General features: G+C 41.2%; 1 protein-coding gene across 1 annotated transcript in view; it reads right to left on the bottom strand.

The window, feature by feature from the left end:
- PANX2 (pannexin 2) overlaps positions 1-24,802 on the bottom strand; it is a 33,518-nt gene extending 8,716 nt beyond the window's left edge. Inside the window, exons 1-3 of the mRNA XM_007427564.4 lie at positions 23,777-24,802; positions 22,944-23,269; positions 127-1,578 (exon numbers count right to left, since the gene is read on the bottom strand). Of these exons, the coding sequence (XP_007427626.1) occupies positions 127-1,578; positions 22,944-23,169 (1,678 nt within the window). The 5' untranslated portion in view covers positions 23,170-23,269; positions 23,777-24,802. The remainder of the gene's footprint in view (positions 1-126; positions 1,579-22,943; positions 23,270-23,776) is intronic.
- Between the last annotated feature and the right edge of the window lie 1,609 nt (positions 24,803-26,411).

Raw genomic sequence — 26,411 nt, 5'->3', positions numbered from 1 at the left:
CAAGATATCAACAGTATGAAACGAGGAATCCCAGTCAACCCAACCACACCATAAACATTCCAAAATAAGGAGCAATTTTGTAAGCTGCAACTGTAATGGAAAAAGTAGATAAAAACATCTCTATACCTTTGAGAGAAGAAGTGACGCGGACTATGGCTTTCTCTTCCCGGTTTAAAAATCCACTCTCTTGGCTTTTGGATGTTGCCATAGAAGTAATGGGTGGAATTTCTTGCTTGGGTTTCTTATTACTCAGTATATATGGATGGACATCTAAGGAAAAATGACGTGTATGCTTCTTTTCATTACCTGCGTTGGACAGAGTACTAGATTCAGTTTTGTGAACTGAGGATGGTTGGGAATTTTTTGAGTTGGTCTCGAGCAAAGGTGCAATCAGACTATCAGTTGCTGTCTTCCGACGCACTGGTTTTGGCTTCTCAGGTTTGTTGTTCTCCACCTTCATAATAGCTAGTTGCTCCTTGAATGGCTGGGGAAGGGGATTGCTACTCGGGATCCACTTCATTTTCTTCCGAGGACGCTTGATGATCAGTGGCTCATTAGGGTCAATGTCTGTAGGGTTAATGCTGGGGTCTATTGTTTGTATTCCAGAATCACGCACAGTGGGGGTAACATCATGATTAGACTGGGCTAGAGCTGCCAGCAACTGACGCACAACGTTGTCATACATCAGATCGCTTTCGTTGGTAATGAAATCCAAGCGGTTCAGAGACTTGATGTGGTCGCGATTTTCATTGCAAAACATAGCCAGGATATTAATATCGCAGAACTGAGATTTCTGCCACTGTTTCTTGGTCTTTATTCCAACCTTGTTCAGCTTGTCAAATATGAAATTGGACTTGCGGAATATGAAAAGGTGAATTAGATTGATGAGAATGATCAAGTTCATGAAACAAAGGAGGACAATGTCCACTCCGGCAATTATGCGTTGCAGCTGCACAGAGGGTAGCTTGCAATTCACCCGAATGAGCAATTTGGAATTGCTTGTTTTGTCAGGAGGTTCTCCTAGGGCACACGTAAATTCATTTTGTTTCTGTGTGGCATAATAGGTGGACAAGTACGTGATGGGAATGATGCTTAAAAATATGATAAAGAGGTGCCTTGCCAGGTAAAGTTTGGCTAGGAAATTGCTACGCCCTCTGCGTTCCAGATATTTCTCAAACAGGTTTTGCTCTGGGCTCTTTTCCTTTTCCGCATTCTCAATGATTTCTCTTCTCTCACGTTCTGTTATCCCGGGACCTTTAGATTGGATTTGTTTTTCGATTTTTGGTGCGCGGCCTTCAGCTGCTCGGTGATAGCAGTTATCTATCTCCTGGAGCAAAAAGTTAAGTTCAGAAGTCAGTCTGGTGGAAGCCAGAAATTCCCATCCAAGGGCTGGAATGTACATAATGCCAGCAAACGCCAGCAAGGCGTATGGAAGGAATTTATGCTCAAACAAGGAAGGCCAGTGGCTCGCATTTACACCTGGCAATGCATCTCTTAGCTCTGTCCAACAGTATCCTCTGGCATACAAGGCTTGATCCCGGGTGAAGTTGTGTGGTGTGTAACAGTATATGGGCTCCTCTGTATAACAGAGAGAAAAGTCACTGCTGTGCATTTAACGTACAAAAGGAGCTCTGCAAAATAAATATTTTCATAAGCTATATCAATTTTTGTCTACCGCATGTTCAGCATGGCATCAAAACTGCCCTGTTTCCGTAGAGTTAAAATCTGCCTTCCCAAGGCATGAGATCAATGCAGAAAAATCTGTACACTCAAACATACAGTGACACCTGAAGTGGGAATGATGAATTACATTTGGAGAAATGGTTTTGGAGACTCGTTTTCATACTAATCATAATCAAATCTGGACAGCAAATCAACAAGAGAGCACCATGATGTAATAATTGGGGGATCATCCTATGAAACAAGTATTTCACATAAGTTCCTCCGTTCACCTCTGCATATTGAACATTAAAAAGAATGGCTATATTTTTAAAATCTCTAATTTGTGATTTCCTTTTTTCTTTTTATGAGACGAGAAGCAGGCTAAAAGCAAACTGGTTGGAGGGTTTTTTTCCTCACACCACTGAAACTCGGAAAGGATCAGCCTGTGAAAGTGTTATATTTTCTGCTGTGCTCTTAAGAAACTTTGGCTGCATAACAGTGCATTTAAAAAATGCAAAAATTGCAGTTGCATAGTTTCAACATATTTCAGATTTTTTTTTTAACTGCATGAGGATAGTTATAGGGCAAAATGGATGGTTTAAGCTTTGAACCACCCCATAATGATAGAGACTTTAGAGTTCTCTTGAAATTGCAAGCTTTGATCAAGTTTCTGGTGAATGAGGGGCAGAGACAGCGAGATAGGCCATCTCAGCAGAAAATCCCGTAACTATGATTATCAGCAGGAATCCCTAGAGGACATACTTCCTAGCTCCCTTCTCTTAAATGTTGTCATCTAGTGGGACCTAAGAGAAGTGTCTTCTCCGTAGTGGCCCTCTGCCCTATGCAACAGCCTCTCCTCTGAGATCTACCCTCTTAGCTTTCCAGAAAGCTGTGAAGACCTGCCATTGGATCAGGATGGGGGTTGAGCCCAGCAAATGTGGAAAAATCAGGCTTCCCACCATGGCACCATAACTTCACCATGAAGTTATGGTGCCATGGTGGGAAGCCTGATTTTTTTGTACAGTGTGGAATACTGTTTTACTTTTTTATGTTCTTATTGCTTACTGTTGTAAGCCACCCAGGGCTATTGTATATAATATAGGTGGCCATATGAGTTGAATAAATAAATAAATAAATAAATAAATTCTTAATTTTCTAAAGTATATCTCAATAGAGGAAGATTGGTATAAAGATTCATCTCCAAATATATGGATAATGAATATGTGATAATCTTAAGTAGAGAGAGCATATTCAATTCCCATTTAACAGATGTACTCAAATAATTTTTTGTTTGTTTCCTCAATGCATGTGAATGATTGCTACTAAGGAGGGGGAATACACTTCAAATTCAAACTGTTTTGAGATAGAAACACTCTATTTGAGTTTGAAATTATTTCATATTCAGTATGGGCTGTTTTGATCATTTTGGAAGTGTTTTACCTCAAAACGGAACCATTTCAAGCTTGAAACACTCCCCAAATGATTGGACCAGTTGACAAAACAGGGCATTTTAAATTCAAAACTATTTGAATTCAGAACGTTTTATATGTAATTAATTTGCTTCCCATTCAATAGGGAAAGATAAAACATTGTGGACTTCAAAGTACAGTTGAAAATATCTCATACTCAATGCCCCATATTATAATGAAAGGAATACTGCAGGGTTGTGTACAATTTATCCAGGACACAATCACAATCCAGGGCCTGTCATAATGAAAAGCAGTTTCCAGATCCTACATAATTATTGCTTAGAATAGAAATAATATGAATGGAATTCAGCAGAGTGAAATTTAATTTGCCCCAAATATCTACAATATGCTACTAAGTGGGAGTTTTGCATCTGAATGTTGCCATTTACAATTTTGCAAATATTCTCTTTCAAAATTTCTAAAAAATAAAAATTACAGCTAAACTATGCACAATGACATGATAATTTTGGGGCCAGGTATCTGTTTGGATGAACTTGTTTTGAATTTAAGAATACTCCTTAACTGACTAAATTATTTTCAGTCTCCTAAAAAGAAACTCTAGATGTTAACATATCAGTAGTTGTCTCTAGGGCTGCACAGTGAAACCGCTCATTGTCGAATGGGTATGGACCGCAATCACACATCCACAAATCAGGTTAAATTAAAGGGCATCATATGAAAATCACCACCTTTTATAAAAATACAGTCAAAAGCAATACATTCTATGATTTCCAGAAAGTCTGCCACAAAATACTTTTTGGGATGAGTTGTGTTAATGTCACACACACATTAATTGCTCCATGAAAATATCAGTCCTGAACTATCTAAGCAATAGATTTCAGGATTATCTTCAAGCTTAGCATTCAACACTAAGTCATCACAATCATTTGCAAAAAGAAATAAAGGTAAATGAATGCAATCTATAGAAACTCTTGCAACTAATAGGCTAGTGTCAGACATCCTGCGCCTTAAAATGAAAGAAACAGTAATTCACTGGTATTCAAAATCCAATCAGTCGGGTCAAATTCAGACTTAGTATAACACAGACTAGATTTATTTAATTCTACATGGATTATGGTAGGCATTACTAACTTGCCTCATGGATTTTTATAGTTCTACTCTAAGCAGGACTAAAATGGGGGATTGATCCCTATTTATCAGAGGTGTCCGCAGACTCCAAAACTTTTGTCAAAAGGATGCAAATGGCATCTTAGGTCATGATGCAAGTTCTGCCTCTTCTATAGGGACACAGGTTGTCATGACACACATGATAAAGGGGTGGGACTTGCATTGCAGTCATACAAGGCTGCCATTTATCCCCCTACAGCCCTCTCCTGCAGACCCCTCTACTAATTATGTAGCATTACTCTCCACCTTTTTAGACGGTATTATCCAGTAATAAATTAAGAATTAAACAAGAAAAGCAAAACTTGAGGGACTGAAAACTTGAAAGACTGGAGAGAGTGATAAGCCCAGTAAAATAAATACATCTGGCACATCTGGTGAGTGCCATATGAGTAAATTCTAACCTTAAAGCAGATCCCCTGCTTTAGGGTTTCTGCTGAACAGTGAAAAGGAGGCTAATTTTTTTTTTAAAGTAATAAATTAATTAATGAATAAAGAGCTTCAGCTTTTGCTTAACTGGGTTCTAAAGAGCATTTTAATTTAAACAGCAGATTCCAATTACAAAAGCAGTTTGCAATGAGGGGTGGAGAACTTCTGGCGAAGAAACAACCTTGAAACCTGACATTTGTATAGAAATAAAATACATTTTTCCTGCCCCAATAAAAATTACATGGGCAAAAAGTGGCATTAATTCATCACATTTTGTTGATGCAATTTGGGAGTATAAAATGAGACCACAACCTACAGGTGGTAAACCTGTCCCTGCTTTGTGTCTGTAGCAACAACTAGATTTTGCTGGTAAGTATCCACACATCTTTAAATATGAAGTTAGAGATTCAAAACCTATATAGGTTCCAGGTACAACAATCACATTGATTCAAATCCCTTTTCAACCCTTGCTTTTTCCACTATGTTTTGGCTCCACCTTCTAGTTCCCTGGGTTGAATACTAAATTTATATGTAAATCTAAGTACATGCAACTGAAATAACTCATTTAATTATTGGTTGTCACTATGTGGACTTCCCTCCCCTTCCTGCTGTTTCTGAGATTGTAAGGTCCTCACTCTTTGCACATGGATATCAGCATAAAATACCACACCGATCCTAATAATTCCCAAATATTAACGTGACATGACCTGTCAAAAGTCAGGCAGAAAATTTTGAACATTCTGAACTTTCATTCATGTATGAACTGTACATATAATCTTACTAACCTAAATTATACTTGAAGAAAACAAAACCATGAATAGGTAAATCAAGAAAATATAGCATGCTAAGCAACGCCAAACTATTTTACTGACAATTTTGATTATTCAGAATTGTTCCTTTCCTTATTTTTAATTCATTGAGCAACTATGTTTGTTTGTGGTGAAACCATTCTCTCTATTCTCACTGTTTATACATCTGCTACATACCTCTGTATGTGTGTATAGATCCAGGGGGGTCTGCAGGGAGAGTCAAAAATATCAAGATGGTGGTTGTGTTGCAAAGGGATGGGACTTTGACCAGAGTTGCAGCCGCCAAGAAATGGCCCTGTGCAGATCTCACCACTAGCTGACCTAGCTCCAGAAATCTTAGAAGGGTTATTAAGTTCTGTTACATAGCCATTGGTTGGGGGTTAGGGTTATAGTTTTATTTTCCTTTTCACTCTTTCTCTCTCTTTGTTTTTAGTTAATATTAAGTTAGTTTACCTAAGATGGTTATTTTATTTATTTATATTTCAAATTTGTCACCGCTCATCCCTTTCTTCCTTTTGATTATCCTCCTTAAAGTTTCCTGTGAAAATGATAGCTGATTTTTGACCGTAAAGAAATGTTATACTTCATATGATTACACCTTTGGAATAAAGCTTACAGGAACATCAGGAAAGGCAAGAATTAATTATGATATAGTTACAAGCAATTAAGTTGGCCATAGGGTTGTTTCCCATTAAGGAGTGAATTGGATTGATTTCATCTTGCCTGAAATGGCATCTTCTCCAGTATAGTCAAGAGTTTTACAGCTTTTATGGCTTATGGTGCAGCAGCTGGCAGCACTGAGCCTGCCTTGGCCAATTCTTAAAAAAAAAAAGAGAGAGAGCTAAACTGGGTTGCTCCTGAATAGTACTTGGATGGGAAACTAGGAAATCCCACATGGCTGAAAAAATCTTGGAATGAAACAGCAACATACTTCTATATTGCTGTGAAGAAAACTACACTGATATAGCCATGAAGTCTCACTGGGAGATGAGATGAAGTCGAGATTTTTAAAAATTAGGGTTTATATGGCAAGGATCCAGAGTAAGCAAGTATGTATTTCTTGGGTCTAAAGATATTCTATAGCAGTGTTTCTCAACCTTAGCAACTTTCAGATATGTGGACGTCAACTCCCAGAATTCCCCAGCCAGCCATTACATAATGCTGAACTTGGGTATGGTTTGATCTTTGCAACATGAACATAGAGCTTTTGCATGCAAATAAGAGACTTCATGTATACCCCCCCCAAGTAACAGTGCTCTGTTGTTTATCATCCACCTATAGTTGGTCATGCAGAAATGCTCCTGTTAGATCATGACTGTAATACACCACATGGTTACAGCAATTAGATACAAGCTTCCCAGCACTCTTAGGCCAAATGCAGTTCACAAAAATAAGAATACAACCCGGCACATGAATTCTTTGATTTTTTTTTTTTTATTCAATGAAAAGTAGCTATTCCTTTGTTACTGCAAATATTTTTTAAAAATCCCAGATCCTCTTCTTTCTGAAAAATAAATTAAAAGTTGGTTAATACAGTTCAAATAATGTTTGTATTTGTCTGCTACAAAATAGACCCTTATCGCTTAAACAAATGTGGGCCCACCACTTATTTATCAAAGCAGCAGGTCCCTTCACATAATTGTTATTAAATAAGTAGATAAATGAAGGACTTTAGTGATCATCCCATTGGCATAAACATAGTAGTGGTTAGATATTTTTGAGAAACAATGATGCAAGGTATGTGATTAGTCCCTTGGACTTGGGAACCACTACCTAGTTTCAGCCATGAAATTTTGTCTGGCTGAATACTGATGGTTTGGGTTGCTTGATATCCTCCCAGTTAGAATCAGAGAGTTTAAGCATTGGACTACATCATGCAGTCCAATTCCTCACCTACTGCAGGAATCCACTATCACAGCATCTCTAACTGATGGCCACGTAGCCTAAACATCTCCAGGAAAGAAGAGTCTACCACCTCTCAAGGAAGTTTGTTCCATTGTAGAACAACTATTACCATTAGCATTTTTTTCCTGAGGTCCAACTGAATGGAATGTCTAACAGACTGTGGGAAAGCCCAGGAGGAAGCAGGACTGTTGCAAAGAGACCTCTCAGCCCAGGGCAAGGGTGAAGTATGAGAAAGAGACTCAGACCAACTCCATCTTAATTATGCCAGGTCTAAGTTGAGTAAAAAACTGCTTCCATAGGCTTTCCAGATTCTGTTGGAGGACCCTACAGGCAATAAAGACCTTTTGAGAAATCCAGGTGGTTCTTGTTTGCTAAGTTGGCCAGCCTCACAGGGCTTGACATCAATTTCTCTGTAGTTTAAATGCATTGTCTCTTGCCCTGTCTTCTAGAATAATTCTGAATAGTTGTGTCCTGTCTTCTACCTACAGATATTAGAAGACAACTATATCTCCTCACAGTCTTCTCTCCTGCAGGTTAATCATACCTAGTGCCTCCAACTGTTCCTCATAGGTTTTTCCACAAAGGCCCATAATAATCATGTATGCTCTTCTCTGGACATAGTTTAATTGATCAATGCCCTTCCTAATATGCCATGCCCAGAACTGGATGCAATATTCAATGCAATAAGGAAACAATTAAACAATGCAAAACAGAGAGGAACTATGACTTTTCTTGATCTTCTTGAACTATGCTATCTTAGGATTGCTATCTTAGGATTCTTGTGGAATCTACCCATCAGCTTTTTCACTAGCCTTCTAAGAAGCCAGTAACCTGTTTTTCCATGCCACATGCAGAAAAAAAAGGAAAGCCCTTTCTCCATGGTCAAAATGGTACTAGCCTCTTAGCAGGCTATTAAGAAAGTCTACTTTTTACCAAGTGAGAAGGGTTCTACTCACTCAACGAACTCTTTCCCTTGTCTCTTATAGTAGCAAGGCAAATTGTCAAATGCCACTGACCCACTTGTATTGCTTGTTTCATCCTATGTCCCCAGATCAAATATTTTGGATCATCCTTTGGCTACTGATTTAAATATGAATTATGATTAACCTCTCTGATCTCATGGCCTGTAGTACAGATTCTTCTCTTCTTCCAGGCTTTCCCAAGAAATTAATCACATTCACACATTATTAAAAACTAGAGTTGCTGGTTAATTGTGAAGAAGCAATGTGCTAGAACGTGCAGCCTACCTGCTCTGCTTCTCTCTGCATGAACAGATACTAGTAACTCAGAAGCCATAGTCTATTATGACATCTACTTTTGAAATTGTGGTTGATTACTCCCCAAATAATTGAGGAGTATAAGTTAGAGTTTACTGTTGGCCATGCTCACTATTTTGGCTTGCTTGGAAGAAATTAAATAGGCTTCTGGATCTGGCGATCATAATAAACTATCACTTCCTGGTTAGTTTTACCCACTGCATGAAATGGGAAGCAAATGCCCATGTGCATAAACAGGCAACCCATTCATCAGTACATAATGTGCAAAGTCTGCCAATATCTGGTCCCAATTCCAATACTGTCTATGGTTCAGAACTGGCAGTACTCCATACACCAAACACTTCCATATGTGAGTTAGACTCACAGAGCCAATCCAGTTTCTAGACAGGCAATCTGCCTGTGTCCTTATAACTGCATCCTCCAGTCTGCTTGGCTTCCAGATATGTGGATTTCTACTTCTACAATCCTGAGTCTGTATAGCCATGGCTGGAGGATGCTCAGGTTGTGAAAAGCTGCTCCATTGTATTAAGATGTACAAAAACATAGAGGTGGTATATAAAATCAGTAAATAAAACATATGTACATCCCATATTCAGGATGAAGGATTCAAGATTTTTTAGTTCCTAGGAAGACAAATCAGATCCCTTCAAATATTAAGAGGCTACCACATTTTCCCCTTTCAACATACCTGTCCCATAGCTCATCAGAGCAGGTACCACAGCCCTGAGACAATATGAGATCCTCTTATACTGTTGGGGGTGGGGGTAGAGGTGGAAAACCACATTCTTCACTGACTGGGGCCTATGCCAGTGACATAATCCTGAGCATTTTTTATAATGGGAAGGAATTAGCCCAATTGGAGGATATTTTTTTTATTTAAGTCACCCATTGTTTCCCTTTTCAAGCTCCCCCACCCACCAAGATTGTAAATGGTGGTTCTGCCTAGGCTGCAGATGGGGTAATGGCGGCCACATGCAGTCTGCAGGTTGCCTACCCCCTGCTGTAAAGAATCCAGTAAAAGGATGACAGAATTTTTGCAATACCCTTAGCCTGAACTAGGCTTCTTACTGCTCTTAATTAAAAGAAACAAAAGATACATAGATCAGAACAGATTTGGAATCTGGCATGCAAGTTGCTTGATTCCATTAATTGTCCAGGCAGAGGACTCTAGCCTGTTCTTGCAATCTGCTTTCTCCATCTTCTTCCCTCCTCACTGATTAAACAAACTCACACATTCTGAAAGCAACTCTATCTTTCAGTTCATACAAGTAGTACTTATTACTGGATAAAAGGTAGGGTCTCCTTCACGTTGTGCTTGACTTTTTGTGATTCCATTGGCAACTCCATGTAATTTTTTGGCTGCAATATGGGAATAGTTTGCTATTTCCTTTTTCAGAGGTTTTTTTTTTTTTTTTTTTAACATCCCTGGATTTTCCAACAGTCTCCAAATCAAGTACTAGCCAGGTCTGATCCCGCTTAGCTCTCCTCAAGATCAGTCATGGACAAAGACCCTATCTCATGTATTTTTCTTTCCATATGTTAGTGAAAGGGTAGAAGAGACATACTATTTTGAAGTGGGTACTCTATAACAAAGTTAAGAATTTGAAGTTAACAAAAGTGACTGCCAGAGGATCCTGTCCAACTAGAATTCTGTAAGCTAAGATTTCTATCACCTAACATTGTGGATACTCTGAGGCAATGCCTCCAAGCACCAGAAAAACAGGTAATTTCTATTTGGAATGCAACAGCTTAAAAAGGCAGCAGATGGAATAACATTTTGGAAATGTGTTTGTCATAGTATCTGGGATAGGCACTGACAGGGGGGGATTAGTCATTCTTCTTTGGCTGGAGTCAAGGAGAGGGGAAGGGTGAGATTTCTGTAGAGCACAAAGACAGTTTGTTCTTGAACCAGAAAATGGGACAGAAAGTAGGCTCTTCTCTGCAAAAATCCAATGGAATTAAGGCAGGAACAGACAACCTGCTGCCTCCATACAGCCCCCCTCCCCCACCTAATACCCCTTTTGTGGCCTATGGAACTTCCCAGATTGCATGAGGCTGAACATCTTAGACCTTTTTTTCTTTTTTAGCTTGGGAGATTTGGAGGCTTTTGAAAGGGCAAAATAAATTTTACGTGACTAGCAAGATTTTAAGACATCCACAGTACCTGTAAAAATCTCAAACCTAATCCCAAACCTTACCAAGTTGGGCTGATTTTTTCTTTCTTTCTTTGGGGGGATTAAGGAACAATATAGTAACCTTCAGCCTCATCAATTTTAACTTTTATTCCTCCCCCCAAAAAAGAACAACAAAAACCCTGGGTTTGAAAACATTGGTCCTACCCACTCTGGTGGCTTCATAACATCATTAGCCATACTTCCTCTTGACTCCAAGAAGAGGAGAAGGAAATATGGTCCTTCAGGCCAAAGAAAGTCTCACTCAAATCTCCCTTGTGAATAGGAATCCACTACAGGGTTAGTGCTATGCAACTTGTGTATTTATAAATAAAATGTATCATGGAAATAGCATAGTCTCCAGTATCATAGAATTTAGGCTCTTCTGTGCAATCCCCTATGGTCAATCCAGAAATCCAGATTAAAGCATTACTGACAAATGTCCAGCTTCTGCTTGAGCATGTCCAGGAAAAGGGTTCACCACCTCTTCAACTGCTGAACAGATTCTATTGAACCTCTCCTCTGGTGAAGAGACAGACAGAATCCTGACCCCCTGTGCATTATTTCTTTCCTAATTCCAGTGGGTTAGAAAGAAGACCAAGATTGGGAAAGCATGAGGAACATGGCTTTTAGAATTCTTTCCAACCCCATTATCAGCAACAGCCCTAGTGGCTTCTATCTTTTCTTCTGTGTAATGAATACATTTCCTCAATTTTTCCTAGTAGGACTTAATTTCTAGTTTTTTGTAGTTATGGCATGGCGTTGAATTTACATACAGTTTGTGATCAATTACAGTTCCAAAACACTTTTCTCATATATTATCACCAAGCCAGGTATCCACAATCCAAAACTTGTGCATTAAATTTCTTTTTCCCAAATTATACATTTTTCATACATCTGTATCAACCCATCAAGGTAATCTTCAATCTTGTTTTTTATGACCTTCCACTCTTTTTGTATTCCTTTTTTCATTAGCTTCATTCAATCTTATTATTGTTGTGAAATTACTGCAATCTGCTTTCTTGAAGTCCCAGGTACATATTTGACTACCTTCAACTTTCCCTCAAAATCAATACTTATAATATTTAATGGATATTTTAAATTTATTTTTGGAAATGATCATGAACACGTTCTGTTTTGCTGGGTGGTCTGTAGTAGACACTATTTCCCCCCCATTTATTTCAACCCAGTAGCACCAAGTTCATATTGAACTTCTGTACAGATGTAGCTTTTTAAACATGGACACATATTATGCCTACAGTATTAAATAATATTTGCCTTTCAGTAATTAGCATTTAATCTTATCTTGTTTATTTCCCATACTCTGAGCTTTATTATACAGGTAATGAAGGCCATAAACTTTAAGAGTAAGTGTGCTTCCTGGTGGTTTGGGAAACACAGAACCTTTTTTTCAAGGAAGCTTATATTTCAATAAATGCTTCCTCCTGAAATTTTAACTGCTCAAAAGATGGGGCTATTTAATAGCCTAAATAGTGAACCTAATCTGGATTAGAGGCTAAATCCTATCATTAAAAGGTAAAAACTGCCAACAAAAGTATCTGTATTAAAAAGTGCTAAAGAAAAAACTTCTAGTGGTCTTGCACCAAGATCCAAGAAGTAAGTAAGTAAGTAATTTATTTAGGTAGGTAGGTATGATCAAATGCTAGGCATGGCAGTGGTTTTTGGATTTAGCCAGCAGAATTTCTAACCTTTCTGTTCTTCCTGAATAACCTTCAAATATCAAGTAGTATTTGCCACACCACTTGAAAACTTACAGGTCAAGCAAAAAAAGCCGGAAGACCTATCAGGTATGCAAAAACATCTGTGTAATTCTTCGCATTTCTGTTCATGTTAAGAATATGGGAATACAGGTGCACTAAATTGAAGTGGTTATACCAATGCTCTGTTATTGCCCAAAGGACCACAATGATAGAATATTTTAAATAATGGTAATGTTTTGAATGCAAATGACTGTGTTTTGAATTCAAAATGCCCTGTTTTGAATGCAAGACAGTTGCTTTTAGAATGAAATGAGCTCTTTTGATCACTTGGGTAATATTTCAAATTCAAAAGTTCAACACAGACCTTTCAATGCTCAAAATGGGGAGCACCAAACTGGAAACAATATGAACTTGAATTCTTTTCCAGTGCTTTATTTCTGAATGTAAATGTTTAGACGTTTTCAAATTTATTCCATTGAAGGGGAAAAAAAAAAACACACACATAGGATTTAAGAACCATAGATATATTCAAATTAAATATGTTCAAGTTATAATCTTCCTGAACTTTTCTTTGTGGGGCAAGTAGATTGATGGTGGTTAATTTCCTGTCCCCCCCCCTTTTTTTAAAAAAAGCAGTTGCATAGATCCAGAATCTAATTTTAGCATATGAAAGCTGCAACTTTCATTTGACATGGCATCAGCTCACTCTGATCATGTCACTATCCTTTCTCTTCCTTTTATTATTTCAGACTAAATTGATGCTGCACCATTAAGCACAACCTTCATCTTGTTCAAACAGCAAATCATCTTTCAGCTAAGACTGAGACTGAGAAAGAACACTGCATGACACTTGAAGATATTTTAGAAATAGGCATGAGTTACTAGAACTCACTTACATGCATATTGGAAAGATTTATGTATCTGTAGATTTCTGGGAACCAAGAATAGCAAAATACTGACAAACACCGAAACTGTGAAATTCTACCTACCTACCTACCTACCTACCTACCTACCTACCTACCTATCTACCAATCACACACTTGCTTACACTCAAATATGCACAAACTCAATTTGGAAATACTTCATTATTAAAATAGATTATTTTTTATTATTGCTCGATGGCTACTATAAAGTACCCACCCAATATTGCTAATAGAAAATTGGGCAGTGTTGGTTAACTGTAGCTTAATCTAAAGATTACTCATTTTTGGATGGGGGAGGGAACTATTAGATCCGCATCCTGTCTTTCCTGCATTTTACTCAGAATGTGGTTATTGTCCTGTGAGGCAGGACTATAGCTGGAGAAAAGCTCAAGGCAATAACCTTTGCAGAGCCTGGGAAAGAGGATGATGATTTGTGAAGTATTTACAAGCGGCCACTAGGGATGGGATGTATGAGACATATACAGGTAGTCCTTGTTTAGCAATCATAATTGGAACTGGAAATTTGGTTGTTAAGCAAAGTGGTCATGAAGTGAAATTGCGAGTGTGCTTATGATCTTCCTTCAGCTTTTCTTTGCTTTACAGACCTGCAAAGGTCATAAATGCGAGGATTGGTCACAAAGTTACTTTTTCATCACTGTACTAACTTTGAACGATCGTTAAATGAGGCAGTCGGTAAACAAGGTCCACTTGTACAAAGAGGGCAGGCTGTGCGTGCCATTGTAACTTTTTTGAAACTCTTGTAGACACTGCCTGCTAGGGGTCTGACAAATAATGAGGTCTGGTAACTATTTACCAACCAGGAATGTACAAAACTACAAGCAACAAAACATGGATAACAAGGATCACCTGCATACAGGATAAGCCTACATAAAGCTTAACAGTAAATATAGTCCAAAAATATTACCAGGTTACAAGTGAATATAATATATGAGTCTGTTCAAAAAGCGTACCATATAATCAACTTTTAATTGTGCAAGAACCTATCAGAAAGTACAGGTGGTCCTCACTTAACAACTGCGATTAGGACTGGCAACTCCATCGCTAAGCAACACAGTTGTAAAGTGAAGTGTCACATGACCATGCCCAACTTATGGCAGTTCATCAGTTCTGGATGCAGTCATTAAGCGAATCACCACAGATCATTAAGCGTGATATCACACGACTGTGACTTACTACTTCCTGCTGGCTTCCCTATGGATTTTGTTTGTCGGAAGCCGGCTGTGAAGGTCACAAATGGCAATCACGTGACTGCAGGACTGCTTGCCAAGCATCCAAATTGCGATCATGTGACTGTGGGGATGCTGCAGCCATCATAAGTTCGAGGACTGGTTGTAAAACTACTTTTTCAGTGCCGTTGTAAGTTTGAACGGTCACTGAAAGTGGCAGTTGTTAACCGAGGACTACCTGTAAAACAAAACCAATAAAGTTGACTGATCAGTCATATCACTTACTCTTGTCTCCACTATTTTCTTCATGAGAATGGAAGAGGGCTGAGCTAAGGAACTGCTAAGAGATACAAAAAGACGGCATTCATGAGCTTTCTCTGCTGTAATGAGGCCATTTCAAACACATGCAATAAGAAAGTGGAAGGCAAAACATGCGGATTGATCTAAGCGTAGTTTATTTAGTTTGTCCATCTTAAAAAAATAAAACAAAACTATACTGCCAGGACACATTTAGAGAAAAGGATCTATACTAAAAAGAACTGCGTGCCTATGCAATCTTTTCTGGATCTCAAATACAAGATAACAGCTTAACATTATGCAAGTGGTTTCGTTTTCATATCTATCCTTCTGCTTCTTCGAATGCTGTAATTCCAAAATTACTTACCAATGGCAGAGATAATAACAATCTGTCCTTTCACTTGGATGTTGCAGCTGCTAGGAAATGAAACCCTGCTTTAAAGCATGATGAATAATTTACCATAATGAGCCCCACAAATCCAGATAGAAATGGTCAGAAATGGAAGTAGGGAGCTGAAATGTAACATTTTAATGGTCTCATGCCCAAGCTCAACCACTTTCTGTTCTTTTCTTTTTTTTAAAGGTAAAATGGTAAAAGTCTGGCAAAGTTGCCAGATCTCATGAGATTTCCAGTGAGAACAGTAACTTCTTTGATAATGGGCAATTGTGGTCCCTGCAGGCATTTCCTACACTAGAAAAAGAAAAATCCTTTTCTGTTGATTTGGGGAGTAATTATTTCTTTAATCCAGCTATTAAGGTTGCTTCATAAGGCCATTCTGCAATTTCCCTGTTGCTACTTTATCACCCTCTAATTCCTGAAAGGCTGAAATCAGAGTTTGGGTTTTCTCTGCATCCTCTTTCTCTACAGCAGTCTTTGCCAATATATTCATGTGGCGGAACTGCACTTCCCCAAATTCCCAGCTGAGTTCTTCCAAGACTTATCAGAATAACTATTAAGATTAACGGGAGATAAAGGCAACTTATAAGACTCTCCCTAATGGAAACCAGTTGCCTTTTAGGGTGTTTAACTTGATCTGGATTGTGCTTTGTTTTTTTCTCTTCTTGTTAAAAGGCCCTATAAACAAAGATGGGTACATTATACCTGGTACCAAAAAGACATGGTTTGTCAGCACTTACACAACCCTCCATAGAGCCCTTTGCAATAGGGCTTTCCAACAACATAGAATATTACAGTGAGCTAATTGAACAACTAGATGTCAACTCTATGAGGTATTAGGAAATTTTACCCGACTTAATCATTCCAGCATTTAAGGGCAAAAACTCATCTCTTCAACCAATCTTTTAACTATTCATTGATTTTAAGGATATTGTCCTTAATTTGAATTGTACTCATTTTATTGTCAAGTTTTACAGTTTCTATCTTAATTGTTGTGAATTCCTTTGGGTGCTTATATAAGCAGAAAGGCAAATTATAGACCCAAAGGTTGATTGATTGAATCAATCAGTCAATCTGCTGGTGACCTGTTTGTAGCCTGAAAAATCTTAGCATTATTTATTATTTTTATCCTACCTTTTAAGGACCCAACTCTGGTGGCAACCTTGGCTGAACTCAAAAAACAACCAAACAACACAAACCCTATGACTGAAGTTAAAAAAATTAGATATAAGCAATGATAAACCATTTCCATAATGTTGCCAAGAAAGCAATAGGAATGTATCCAGGCTCTCTCCATGAGCTGCTCTTGGCTCAAAGGTGTTTTTTTTCTTTAACTCATGGTGGTCTTGTAAACAGGATGATAGAAATCTACTTGTCCAATGGCTTTTTGTGGACTTTACTGCTGGGACGGAATTGGAGGGTGGATTTTTCACCAACTCAAACATTGTGCTCATTCCTTATTTAGTTGCTCCTCCCCCATTTATACTGATTATCTAAAAACATTCACTGAAATGTCATTAGCTGCCCCAATCTCTGAGGGTACAGTTAGCATTTAGAAAAGTTCGAATTGCTTTCTTCTTGGTTATCTAACACTGCAGTCCTAATTATGCCCATCAAGAATAATGCGTCGTATTCCCAGTGATATTGCTAGATAATTTAAGATCCTATAAGCACCATGTTCTTACAGAAAAGAAGTACATAAGAGCATCTGTAATTGTATACCTGTCCATCCAGAAAGCAATAAGCAACACTGTCTTCTTAAGCCAGAAGAAGAGAATGCTGGGGACAGCAATGTCACTCTAGTGGGAATGTTTCTGCTTAAGCTGTTTAAACAATGCAATCTTAGAAAACCAGAAGCCCTATTAATCAGTCAGATTTATTCCAAGATAAATACATATAATACTGCTTTTGTTTGAATGGATGACTAGAGAAACATCTCTGAATTTGTATCTCAAATCAGATTACAACTTTTTCTTCAGCCAGAAGTTCTCTCTGCTACATCCAGGGAGCAAAGAGTAGAGCTTACCAACACTTCATGGTCCCCAGGGCTCCCCCAAATGGACAGAGCAAAAACTGTGTTTTTTTTGTTTTTTGCACTGTAGGTGGTTGGGGCAGGTTTCCGAGGCAAAACTGTGTGGTTTCAGTCTCTGTAAGACTTCAGGCACCCATTTCCTTCCTTAACAACACCGAAATTCCCAATTCCAAAACTGGGCCCTGCCCCTGGTACCTTTTGAGTGTGGCCTTCAACATCCCTTGCCAAGCCTAGTGTGGTCCTCAAGCCAACAGAAATTGTACACCTCTGTCCTGTCATGAGTCTTTACTGATTTGGCACTACAGAAATTGAATGAATGAATGAATGAATGAGCCAAATCTGAGCCACTGAGTTCAAATTATAGTCATTTGTGGAGAGCCAGTCAATCACCATCTGAGTGTCTATTCCAACCACCTTTGCGTGGCTGGCTGACTGACACTTTCTGGTTTATTTTTAACAGCTCACAGCCAACATAGATTTCACCTCTCTTACATGCCTGCAGGTGATTAAAATGAGAAAGAAAGGGGAAAAAGAGAGAGAGGGGGAGAGAGAGAGAAGGACTATTGGGATGCTATGTATCAGCAGTTTCATTCTGCAATCGCTTCAGACTCACATCTTCAGTAGATTAATCACACACATCAATTCAATCTAGGTTCAAATGTCATGCAAATGTCTAACCCTAGAATAAAACTTGGGTAAAAACTGTGGTTAAGGCAGTTTAGCCTATGTCTGGATTTGGACATCATACAAGACCTAATCACAGCTTTTGTTTATCCTGGAGGAACCCTTGAAATAATGTTCAGGTCTCAGGAAACTCTTGCATAAAAAATATATCTACAGCTCACAGTACTGTAGATCAGAGTTCCTCAACCTCAGCAACTTTAAGATGGATGGACTTCAAATCCCAGAATTCTTGGGAATTCATGCTGGCTGGGGAATTCTGGGAGTTGAAGTCCACCCATCTTAAAGTTGCTGAGGTTGAGGAACCCTGCTGTAGATCACGATAGCATGATCAGTAAGCTGAGTTGAGGTGGATAAAAATTCCCACTAGTAGAAGCACTAGCATTTTATGGCATGCAAAGTTCAAAACAATGTTTTTTTATTTATTTTTAACCATGATCTTTTGCGGAACCCCTAGTGGCCTCTTGTAAAACCCTAAGTTGAGAAAGGCTGGTTTAGAGTACCATGGAACAGCTTGAGGCCTCTGGTAAAGAGATGTAATTTTTTATATAAAAATATAAATACAATAATTAATAAAATAAAAATAAAAATAAGTAAATTTTTGTAAGAGTTGTTGCTTACCAATAAGTTTGGGGTAACTGCATGTTGGTCACTACAGTAACATGAAAGTAACAGGCTTTGTTAACTTCTATAGATAATATTCTTTTCACATGCAAATTTTGTTTGATCAGATGTGAACTGATTACAGTAACCTAGAGAGCTCTCCTGATGAAGCTGTTCATCAATATACAATTCACAAAAATCGAAAAATACCAATTTCAAGAACAAAACATGGAAATGGCTATATGTTGTTGAAAGATGGGCACCTTTTCCAGTTCATACAGAACTTTTTAAATTCAGCAGCCAATCTATTATCACACCAACAGAAACTAGTCCTAGAACTTATTCTGGCTACTACACAGCCCAGTAAAAATACCCCAAGGAATTAAGGTTACTAAACTAAATGGCTTCACTAGAAATCTAAACAACTTAATGGTTAGGTAGATTTCAGCAGCCAAGATGATTTATTTTCTAAGGGCTGCGAAATAGATGAAACAAATAGGCCAATCAAGCTGAAATCATAAAGTCTTTAAATATCTCAGTACAGATTTATGTAACATCCATAGCTACTGCTACAGAAAACAATAATTTCTAACTATCCTTCTACTTAGAACATTCTTATGAAACCTTCTTTTTAAAAAATAAAAATTCAAGTTCACAACGCACAGAATTTCACATTCATCTGACGTTTCTAAAGTGACTATAATACGACAGCAGCTCTAAAAAAAATCATGATATTGCTATCATTTTAATGAAACACATGAAAGCCACAAAATCTGAAGGCTGCATTTCTATGAATACAATCAGTTCAATATGAGAAAGTCAGTACGGGATCAGAATACTTCTCATTTATTTAACAGGTCACACACATTATCCTTCTGGTGGCCTTATGTCAACCTGCAAGAGAGACTGTATACAGAAGGTAGGGCTAAGGCAGAGACTACTACTACATAGTGAGTTCAAAGGAAAAAGCAAGACTCATAGTAGCACTGCATTTGTATTACAATCTTTTAGGTAAGTTTGCCTTTAAGATAAAGGCAGTACAAGTAAACACGTCCATCCCTCTTGGAAAACAAAATTCACTCCAGATGCCTGGAGCAACAGACTGTTATATACAGGTAGTCCTCACTTAATGACCACAATTGGGACTGGAATTTAGGTTGCTAAGTGATGGGGTTGTTAAGTGAATCATCATGTGACTGGACCCAATTTTACAAACTTTTTTGCGGTGGTCGTTATGTGAATCACGTGGTTCCTCATTGATTTTGCTTGCCAGAAGCTGTCTGGGAAGGTCGCAAATGGTGACCACGTGACCTCGGGTTTGTGCAACCCTCGTAAGTGTGACTGGTTGCCATGTGCCCAGATTGCAATCACATGAACACGGGGATGCCATGACGGTCATAACTTCAGGCACCGGTCGTCACTTTTTTAGTGCTGTCATAACTTTGAATGGTCGCTAAATGAATGGTCATTAAGTGAGGGCTACCTGTATGTAATACACGGCCATATCTTCTGCTGAAGATATAAAAACAGTATCTTCTATTGCTATAGACCTACTATTGTAGATGAAAAGAATCACGATGCCTGTGCCATTATCTATTTACTTCTTGCCAAGTCAAAACTGAAAACACCCTTGAATGCCTTTAAGCAGTCTTTCCAAATCAGGCATCTTCCAGATGTGTCAGGACTTTGAATTCCCAGTGTGAGAATTACCAGAACTCCCAGTCAAAGGCCCTTCTTGCTGGGGAATGTTGAGCACTGCAGTCCTCACACATGTGGAGAGGGCCGAGGTTGGGGAAAGATGCCTTTGGCCATGCAAGAAGGCACTTCCTAGCAAGTCTTACGAATGACAACTGCAGATCAGTTATAAATACTGTAGCCACCATGAAAGCAATGACTAAATCACTGTGTTAAATCAGAACTTAAGGAAATGGTTTATTCCAATGGTTTTCTTCCAAGGTGGCAAACCTATGTAGAGTCTGCATCACTCCAAATTGGCAGTGGAGCCACATAACTGCCTACCTTTCCAAAAATGCTATCCACGTTAAAAAAAAAATCAGATGCAAGGAAGAGCATTAGACTAGCTTTCTAAAAGGCCAAATCCAAGACACTAATGAGTTGGAAACATAGCAGGGAATGACCCACAAAGGATAGAAGCAGTGACCATTTATTTGGCACCTAGTGCATCATTTCTTTTGGCTCATGTAGGCCAAAGCACGTGGGCTATCATGCATTAGCTTCCCTCCGGAAGTCAGACTGACGCCAACTTGAGTGGCCTTCCAAAAAGCTGCCAAGGTGGAATTGCTCTGCAGCGCTCTGGGGGTTGAAGTTGATGTCATCAAACTCCAAAGTTTTGATCTTGGTTATTTTAATTTTTATGTTGAATTTGTATTGTAGTTAAAAAAAAAACATTTGTTATGTTTCAACATGAAACAAGTTGTATGAATTGGGGGCTACATAAATTAAATCTTCTCTGCCAGTGCCAGGGACATCCATGGCGGAGTATTGAAAAAAATCACATTGGTGATTGATTGAAGTCTCGTTCCTTTTCATATGCGTTGTGCATAAAGAGGAATGGGTTCTCAATCACATAAGTGCAGCCATCTTGACTGTTTTTGGCCCCCTCTCCCTATGGACAACCCTGGCCAGGGTGATCCTTTGACAAAACTACTTTAGGAAGATCATTTAAAAATGGAGGGAACACAGCTATCATGAATATGGCTGTTCTGGGGAACAGAATTCTGCCTCATCCTTCCAGTGTCCCACTATCACATATTACATGTGATGTGTGACCCACACAAACACAAGACTGCAGTTTTCTCTGCCATTCCAACACTCTCACCATGTCTTCCACTGTGTCCTATCATGGGACAAACAGGTCTCAGCAACATCTTTATGTCTGTGTGTGTCTCCTCATGAGGTTACCTTCATCTCGGCTCCAGCCATGAGTGAAACAGACTTAAGCCATCCTTAGCTGTACAGGTTGTCATTAAATGGCATTCTTCCTCTTATTCCAACACTGCCTAAGAGCAGCCATGAGTGAGTAACATGTTTTGTCCCCTGTTATCTCGGAGGAAAGTCAGTGACTAGAAGTGGCTGTGAAGAGAGCAACAAGAATAGGGTAGGAATTGGCAAGAGGGACAGCAAATTCCATGCTGGCACCCCACCAAGGAGAGGTGGAGGTCCATAACTCAGGAGCGAGGAAAGGTCTCCTGATCACATTCCCTGGTTTGCCATTCTATCTTCTAGTCCCAGCAGAAATGTCCACAGGGCATCAAAAAAGTGAAGATGGCAGCCACAACCATGCAATCAAAGCCCCACCTTTTTTACACACACAATCTTGACTTTTTTTTTATGACTACCATGTTGACTCTTTGGCCCCTCTGCGGACACCCCTGAGCCCCAGTTTTTCTTGTTACTCCCTTTTCAGTTGCACCCTTACTCTAACCATCAGCCTTGTTGGCAATCTGAATATAATGTTCACACATGGCTTTTGCATGTCCAAGGCATTTAATATACCAAAGTAGCCAGTCCTCTTGATAAAACAAGACTGCAAGTAGGGCACCCTTACTGCTGTCAAAATGCAGATGGGGAGCTGGGAGGCCAAGAATTGCGACTCTATTGAATTCATGGCTGTGATAAAATTCAATCAAGGGAGAACCTTCTGATACACAACTTGGGGTGAGTCTGTAGAAGAGTATGCTGTGTGCCCATCTTTCCAAGGGCATCCAGACAATATAACATCATCTACCTGTGACCCCTCTGTCTTCTGCCACCTTCTCTTCCATCTTTCTGACTTACAAGGAAGGAAGGAAGGAAGGAAGGAAGGAAGGGACCCCATCAATACACAATGACTTTTCTTCTATAGGGCCAGGATTTGCCTGTCTGAAAGCACCCCTCTCCACTCCAGGCCCCCTGGACTTCCCATTTCTTTTCTCCTGCTCTTTTCAACCCCCATGAATAGGCTTTGCTCTACAGGATTGACTCCTCATTACTGAAAAGCCAGCAGGCCCTTGCTTTATTTGCCAGGCTCTTGCTGCAGCTCCAGCTCGCTACTCTGGAGTATGTGCACTGGCACTCTATGGGGTCTCCTTCTGCTTAGGTTCCCGACTTCAAACAGCGGGCTGACAGGCAGGATTTCAACAGGTGAAGCTGCTCCCGGTCTTCAGATCCCATCGCCTGTTGGATTCCTCCCTGCCACGTGGTCCTTGAAGCAGCACGGCCAGCAGAGCCGGCCGGTCCCCCAGGCTGCCCTTACCGGCGAAGTTCTTGGTGAAGACCAGCGTGACGAGGAGGATGGGGATCAGGACGGTGCCGATGGTGACCACGCGGTCGAAGGGGAGCTCGAGCTTCAGCTGCACGAGCAGCGCGGCCAGCGAGCCCGCCTTCTCGTCTTGCTGCCCGGGCAGGATCAGCTCCTTAAGTTTCTCCCCAGCCAGCAGCGCCGTTGCCATGTCCGGGTGGTTTTCGATGATGTGTTGCATAAGCGGCGGCGGGTCGGAGGGCACTCACCGGGCTCCAGCGGCCGGAGCAGCGGCGCCGTCGCCTCGCTGGAGAAGAGCCGGAGCCCGGGATGGGCTCAGCCTGCGGGGAGGAGACCAATGAATGCGCCCGAGCAGGCCGAGGTGGGAGGGCGGGCGGCGGAGGACGCGGGCCGGGCAGGCACCATATTCTGTGGCGGAAGAGCCCGGTCCCTACCGAGACTGCGGCACCGAGGCCGGGAGACTGCCTGCCCTTGGCGTCCGCTGCCCGCGATCGGAATGCCCGCACCCCGCGCTCCCCGCTTCCCCCGGCAGCTGCCGCCGGGGGCAGGAGCGCGCCTCGGCACCGGCGAGGCTGGAGCCAAGCAGCCGCCCCGAAGCGGGGCTCACCGGGAAGGCTCTGCCGCAGCCAGCGCGGCGGACGAGCTGCCAGGGCGATGCCGCCGGCGTCCGACAGCCTCCCGCACACAAGCGGTGGAAGAGGCACAAAAGAGCACCAAAGCCAGACCCCAGCGCAGTGTCGCGGCTTTGCGGGGTCGTCAAACGCCAACCGGGCGCGGGCGGCACGAGAGAATGAGGCTTACTGCAGAACTGGAGTTGTCCTAGTTACCTTGTGAAGTTTTGGAGGGGGGCAGGGAGGCTCTCCCGGCCCACGGAGGAAGCGAAAGGACGGCTCGCGGAACAAGGTGGGCATGAAGAATAGCGGAGCTGCGGCAGGATGGAAAACGCCGGCCTGGTGCTTCCTCTTGGTCCAAAAGGGAGTCTGTCCCACCCCAATGGGAAGCTGCTTTTTTCCTCCCCCTCCCCAGGAAAAACAAAAAACAAAAAACACAGCAACAATCCAACAAGCCCGGCCGATTTCTTCGGGCTCAGTTAGGTTGGCGCAGACGCGGGCTTTGCCATCGCAGGCGGCAGCCGCTGCAGCGCGCGGAGCAAGGTTGCGGCTGCGGCTGCTGCTGCTGCGGCGGCCGCCGCGGCGCTGGCGGCGGGAGGCAGCCGACAGGCACGGAAGCGCCGGGATACGGTCGCGAGAGGTCCTTTAAGGTCTCCGCGTCCACATCTGGAATTGGCATCGCTTGGCCGCGGCGGGAGGCGGAGCCGGGAGCTTTGCGCCGGGCCAGGCGGGAGATCCGCGGAGGGGCGACCGCGGCTGCCTGCATCACAGCAGTAGCTGCCGAGTCACCCGACGCCACCCCTGGCGGGAAGGCGGCGAAAAGCTGGGCCCCGTCCTCCGCCTGGAGCGGCGGCGGCGGCAGCCAAAAGCTTCCCCCAGAAACGCTCGCTGCCCTCCCCGCGACCCGCCTCCCCCCCCACCCCCGATTTTGGAAGCTGCCAACAAAGGCGGGGGTGGCGGGGGCAGAAAGGAAAACGCAGCGCCCGGCGGCAGTGAAACATCGCTAGAGCAAACCCGGCGGTCGGCTTGTTTGGTTCTCTAGCTGCCCGATTTTCTCCGACCTCCCCATCGACACTAGTTCGCCCGTTCAATTCCTGCGGCGAATCCTTGGCAGATTCACCTAGAAATTCATTCCAGAGTTCGATGGTATTCATGCGCATGCGTCAAATCAGCGGTTCAAAGCTCCAGAGCAGTGTTTCTCAATGGCTGGTGTGGGTCTTCCGGGCTGTGTGGCCGTGTTCTGGAAGTTTTGTTTCCTAACGTTTCGCCAGCACCTGTGACCGGCATCTTCAGAGTGCAGGAGCACAGACAGGAGCAGTTCTCTCTGTGCCCAGGGTGATGTGACCCTTCTGTGGGTGCTGGCGAAACGTTAGGAAACAAAACTTCAAGAACACGGCCACACAGCCCGGAAGACCCACACCAGCCATCGTATGCCGGCCGTGAAAGCCTTCGACAATATAGTGTTTCTCAACCTTGGCAACTTCAAGACGTGTGGACCAACTCCCAGAATTCCCCAGCCAGAATTCTGGGAGTTGAAGTCCACACGTCTTGAAGTTGCCAAGGTTGAGAAACTTGGGAGTTGAAGTTGCCAAGGCTGAGAAACTTGGGAGTTGAAGTCCACATGTCTTGAAGTTGCCAAGGTTGAGGAATAGAAAAAAAAAAAAAAGTTGAGAAACTGCTCTAGGCGTTCTTGCACAGGTTTAGATTCCTGGTTCCAAAGCTTTTCTGGATGTTCCTTTCTGGCAAATGTCTGAAACTTAGGTAAATCCAAGAAGTATAGGCAGACACGCTGGTGCTAAAGGCTGAAAGGAATGGGCAGGATTAAGTTACAATACAGCCAAAATAGTTTTAAACTTGATCCTTCCTAGAATGGATTTGCCCATCCATTAAGCTAGGATATGTTTGGGTTGGTTACGGGTTAGTGTGGATCCAGCCACGCTGGTTGTTCCATAAGCCATGGCTAAATCAAACCATAGCTTACGGAACCAAATCAATGATTAAATCAAAACAAATTTCTGAATAACTCATTTAAAAATACATTGATGCCTATCAACCTGGGAAGGTTAGCAAACCATTTCTACCTCCAGGGCCACACCAATCTTCAGTCAGAAAAAGTCTTGAAACATTCACGCAGGTGAACGAGAGACTGGATGAAGGACAATTTCAGGGCTGGTGTGGGTCTTCCGGGCTGTGAAAGCCTTCGACAACACGACGGCAATTTCAGCGGTTTGGAACAGCCAAGACAAAGTCAACTCTTAAACCCTATAGAAATTATGTGGCAGGACCTGAAATGGATAGCTAGCACCAGAAAACCTTCAAATGTTGTTGAGTTGAATGGACAAAATTCCCATACAGAGATGTAAAACACCAGTTGAAGGAAGCAGTTTAATTTATAGTTATTGCAGCTAACAGTCGTGCAGCTAGTTTACTAATTCTAAGAGTGGAATGACTTTTTCATACTCGCACATCACATATTGGATGAAGGTAACTCCCCTGGATTCATATTCTTTCTGCCAACGAGAAGATCTGTATGGAAAATGCATCACCATCTACAATTTATAATATTTTGCATGAGGAATTAGAATTCTACAATCTCTGGAAACCCTGTTGTTTTCTGTTGAACCTGTAGCTTTCCAACATTACCAGCAACATCAAATGAGCTTCTGGTGATGATAGATTTTTTTCCCCATAGAATCTAAATCTCCTGATAATAATGTAATAAACATGATATAGCCTAGCTACATGAACTGTTTTTCCAATAAAACCATAGCAGAATATCTGCACCAGATATTTTAATGTAATGGTAAACAGGCAATGTATGTCTCCTGAGTCACTGAATGACGCATATATG

Source organism: Python bivittatus, unplaced genomic scaffold (assembly GCF_059951505.1).
Source record: "Python bivittatus isolate LINGU-HERP-01145 unplaced genomic scaffold, Pbiv_v1 ctg000330_np1212, whole genome shotgun sequence".
Taxonomy (NCBI): Eukaryota; Metazoa; Chordata; class Lepidosauria; order Squamata; family Pythonidae; genus Python; species Python bivittatus.
The sequence above is the reverse complement of the archived record's forward strand: the minus strand, read 5'-3'. Positions and strand labels throughout refer to the sequence as shown.